The following is a 5,169-nucleotide window of genomic DNA, read 5'->3' as shown; positions in this document are numbered from 1 at the left end:
TATCCAATATTTCACGTAGACTATCATAAGTTTATCCATCTTCTTCAATAAACCAGACACCCAATACATAGTTTATCCATCTCCTTCAATAAACCAGACACCCAATACCTGGTTTATCAATCTCCTTCAATAAACCAGACACCCAATACATAGTTTATCCATCTTCTTCAATAAACCAGACACCCAATACATAAGTTTATCCATCTTCTTCAATAAACCAGACACCCAATACATAGTTTATCCATCTTCTTCAATAAACCAGACACCCAATACATAGTTTATCCATCTTCTTCAATAAACCAGACACCCAATACATAGTTTATCCATCTTCTTCAATAAACCAGACACCCAATACATAGTTTATCCATCTTCTTCAATAAACCAGACACCCAATTCATAGTTTATCCATCTTCTTCAATAAACCAGACACCCAATACATAGTTTATCCATCTTCTTCAATAAACCAGACACCCAATACATTCAGAAAATTTCTTTTACAATAAACTAATATGATGACTTTATCTTTACAGGTTTACAATGGATTTTATGTTTAAGTTTAATCTTTAGACTTATAAACTTTTGATTTCTCACCTCAAATCTTAAGTAAGCTTCTTTTTCAGAAAACTCGTGAGTAATCCTAGGTTTTCCTCCTTGTTCTGGAGGCTGAGATAAATGAATATCCAGCTCTTTTTCTAGCTCCAATATTAGAGTCTCTTGATACTTCAACTGCTCCACCTGGTGGGAAACACGATTTCTCAACGATTAATATATAACTATAAACTGTACACAATTCCCATATTGATATCCAACTTCATCTATAGCTCTAATATTAGTCTATTAAGGTCTATTAGTGTGGTAAGGACTCTCTATCTCCACTACTTGAATCTGGGGGGTATTGCGCATTGAGGAGCTCTGAGGAACATTGCTTTGGAAATAATGCAATAGGTGAATCAAGGTCCCTAAACATTTAAAAGCAAACTGCACCCGATTTATTCAATCTGTTGATCGGCAGAGATGGGCAGGATCCCCTTTAGCTTTTCTCATGATAGCCCACGAGTGGCTGTCCAGCATAGCATGGTTATACTACATGGTGAGCTCCTAAGTGGTTTTATGGAAGACTTCATTTCTACAGAGCCTGTTGCAACCGGTAGTAATTATAGTGAAAAGCACACCTGTTTGGGCAACACTCACCACAGAGTGGGATCCTGTGAAAACAAGGTAAGGGACCCTGACAGAAAGAAATAAATATACTCACCCCTCTGGATAATCTAGCAGAAATGGTTAAGATAGCTACAGGAGGTAGGCAAAAATCCTCAGATGAAAAGATTGCCAGATCAGACAAATAATGTAAGACAAAAGTATTGGGGGAGGTCTACATGCCAGTCTGCACAATAAACTTCAGCGGGCAACTCGCCCAGGGTGTTGAGGACATAGAAAAGAGAAATCTGATAAGATGTAATCACAGAAGATACTTCGCCTTCAAAACGAGCCCAGAATAAAAAGAGTTGTCTAGTATCTCTAAAGATACGAGTGCAGGCAACAAAACCTTCAAGACCTTCACTGAATGTGACCAAGATCGAAATCTGAATGGACATAGAGAGAGAGAGAGAGTGATCAGATGAATCAGAGAAAAGGACTGAACCCATTTCCCATCTGACAGAATGTTGGGTAAGTGGTATGTGGAGAAACAGCGCAAATAACTCCAACTGGTGATGTTAGTAGGTCAGCAGTACTAAAAATAAACCTGCAGGTAAAGGAAATACGTGGCATATAAAATTCAGGTCACAAACAGGTGTAGAAAAACCTTGATCTACCTGGTAGGTAATTGGAATGGTCATTTGGAACTAAGTACCCAAAACGAAGTGAGGAATCAAAAAATATGTAGTCGTGTTAATTGAACAGTAGGCGACAAAGCTGTGGTAAACAATGGTGATTGTGGAAGATGCAAGAACCTCTGTCAAAAAGCAAAGTCAAAAAACGAGTTATGACTGACACCACAGATTAAAAAGGGTTCAACTTCCTCGCAATACAACATTGCCAATATGCATGTCATTACCATTGATAAAAGTGTATTTTGGACTAAGCAGAAACTGAGACAGATTTATGTCAACTTTAGAAATTAAACTCCAATGTCATAAGAAAGACAGCATAACCTCTATGCCAGAAGCTTGAGAGTGTGGATAGCTGGGTGTACCATAACAAATCATGGCTGTCTCCACAGAGATAGCCTATAAAGAAGTAGAAGTGTTGGACACACCAGAAGAGATTGCAGAAGCAGAAATCTGGATGTAGCAGCCAATCTGGTGCTATCAACAGGATCTGACACTGGGTAACATATGAAGTGAAGAAAAGGTTTAGAGTGATAATTCTGTCCTGTCCAGATGGAAAACAGCTACTGCCAAAGCCCAAAGATGACGTACTGGAGACCAAATTGCCAGTAGTTGGGTAATCCAATGAGGCCAACTCACAAAATGAGAGCTAATCCAACACAACTCAATATTTATTCTGTCGTATGGATTTAGACAATGGATCTGCTACCACAGGCATCACCTGTGGAACATGGGAAGTTAGAAGGATAAAAAGAAAGGTCTGGTTCTGAGAAAATAATGAGTTCTAGATCACATTTATCCTCAATAAGAAACATAAGACACCACTACAGAATAATCAGAGTGAAGCCTGACAATTTACCCTTCAAGAAGTCCAGACCATGAGGCCATGCCTGTTGAAGAGCAAGAAGGATGAAAACATTGTGTAGGGAATCCTCATCATCTGTACATAGACTCTGGAATTCTTAACTGTTAGTATATGCACCCTGTCCCTGAAGCAAGGCATTTGTGAAAAAAATGGAACTCTGGAGGAGGTAGCAGTAGAGGAACCCAAATCATAGTAGTGTCCTAACTTAACAACCCCTCAAGATCAAAGAAAGATACTGACTAAGGAAACTGGGAAAACCAGTAAATAGATGAGTATTATCCTTGATTGCTTAAAGACCAATAAAACAATTGTTCGTGTTCTTGTCCCAAAGGCACTAAGGATTTCAGTGACACCAACATTCCCAGAAGAGAAAGAACCATCCATGCAATGGTAGAAGAAAAGGTAAGAGTGTGGCATCCTATTCCATAACGTTGAGAAGGATGGGAGACAGTTGAGCCCAACTAAGAGACGAGATGAAAAATAAAAAATACCCAGATTGATGACATACTGAATAGGAGCAAAAACAAATGTCACAATCCCATAAGGGAAGCCTACCTGGGTTGTATCTGAAAGTAGAATCAGGATGTGATGGTCTAACTAATGACAAAATGTAATTGCTAGCAGTAACCAGTCATCCATGGAATGGTATGTTCACAGTATGACGGAATGAAGGGGATGAGAAAAAACTCATACAATACAGCAGAACCCATGTGAAGCCTATGTGAGTAAGAAGTAAAAAACCTGGAACTACAGTACCTGACCCTTGTGCATCACAAACACTGAGAGCGGTGGACTCCACTGCTAAAGCAAATTGCAGATAGGAACCAACTACAACCAAGATGGACATCCTCAATTCCAGTAAAAAAATCAACACAGATTGAGAAATGAGTAACTTGTGAACCTTGGAGAATATAGACATTGATATAGACAAGGAAAATTGATGACTGGACACCAATCTCCTGTCTGCCTAGGTGCAACAACTGACAGGAATAAAAACTCTGAAGAACTAACCCGACTCTCTCACTACTCCCAGATCAACCGAACTCAGGAGCACATGTATTATTTGAGAGTCAGAAAAATGCCTCCACATGGTGATGGTAGGCTAAATCATAAAGTTCTTATGTGCGGATATGTATGGAGAAAAAATTCGCTCCAAGACTTTTCAACCATCAAGTAAGTTACAGGCAACTGGGAAAAAACCCAAAACCTCACACACTCAAAGAATTAACAGAAAAAATACAAATCAAAGGCAGCTTATCCTAAATTGGCCTCTTTTCGTTTTTCATAGCTCATATGGAACAGCATTTTATAAGATAAAGTAATTTGTTTTGTTAGAACAGAGAGACTTCGGGCTATCTGCCACGTCTACCCTAGGGAATCAAACCCTGGGGTTGAGTCCATAAACTTTCCACTGTCCCACAGGGGGACTAAAAATCCAACAGACTAAAAAAAGGCACAGGAAAAAGTGAAACTAAAGTCTTTCCAAAATGTCGAAGATCGCTCTCAATTGCAGCCTCAGAGCTTCCGGGAGTATCACCACAGATCCAAATACGTGTCTCCATCTCACACGAATAAGATCACTAACAGTCTCAACCAAGAGTGACCCCCCTCCTTTGTTCTGCAGTGCTAGATACAGTCTCAACCAAGAGTGCCCCCCCTCCTTTGTTCTGCAGTGCTAGATATCAAAGGTGGGAGAGGAGAGACCAATTTGCCTCCATGTCAGATATAATAATCTGGGAATTCTAACCATAATCAGCTAGCCAATTGGAAGCAATTTGTTTTTTAATTATTCTTTATATTATCACAAAAATCAATTAGATAACACAGTAATGTTCAAACTATCTTTGAACGATCGTAATACTTGGAAACCTGCTGGTAACGCTTTGTCAAGAATAAGTGATAAAATTATGTAAATGAGGTGTTTATACACAGTATCAGGATAGAGGGCATATTGACGTAGGAGGAGAGTGTCACGAGACAAATATTCCCAAGAGCAATTAAGTGCTATATAAAAAATTGGAGGAAGCGAGAAAAAATCATACCAATGCTTAGATGAGCAAAGAAGAAACCTTGGTGGTTGAGTAATAGCTATAATTGTCAGTATAATTATTCATACAACTGATTGACTTAGCATGGGTCCTAGCCACTACTATTGATGGTTAACAAAGTATAATTACTCACACAACTGACTGACTTAGCATGGGTCCTAGCCACTATTAGTGATGGCCAATAACAAAGTATAATTACTCACACAACTGATTGACTTAGCATGGGTCCTAGCCACTACTATTGATGGTTAACACAGTATAATTACTCACACAACTGACTGACTTAGCATAGTTCCTAGCCACTATTAGTGATGGCCAATAACACAGTATAATTACTCACACAACTGACTGACTTAGCATGGGTCCTAGTCACTATTAGTGATGGCCAATAACACAGTATAATTACTCACACAACTGACTGACTTAG

At 39.0% G+C, this 5,169-nt stretch overlaps 1 protein-coding gene across 1 annotated transcript in view; it reads right to left on the bottom strand.

The window, feature by feature from the left end:
* The window catches only part of LOC106473795 (PH and SEC7 domain-containing protein 3-like), a 31,771-nt gene that overhangs the window by 2,845 nt on the left and 23,757 nt on the right, over nucleotides 1–5,169 (bottom strand). The window contains exon 8 of the mRNA XM_022402182.1: nucleotides 592–735. Coding sequence (XP_022257890.1) covers nucleotides 592–735 — 144 coding nt within the window. The remainder of the gene's footprint in view (nucleotides 1–591; nucleotides 736–5,169) is intronic.

The sequence above is a fragment of the Limulus polyphemus genome, unplaced genomic scaffold (assembly GCF_000517525.1).
Source record: "Limulus polyphemus unplaced genomic scaffold, Limulus_polyphemus-2.1.2 Scaffold6508, whole genome shotgun sequence".
Lineage (NCBI taxonomy): Eukaryota > Metazoa > Arthropoda > Merostomata > Xiphosura > Limulidae > Limulus > Limulus polyphemus.
The sequence above is the reverse complement of the archived record's forward strand: the minus strand, read 5'-3'. Positions and strand labels throughout refer to the sequence as shown.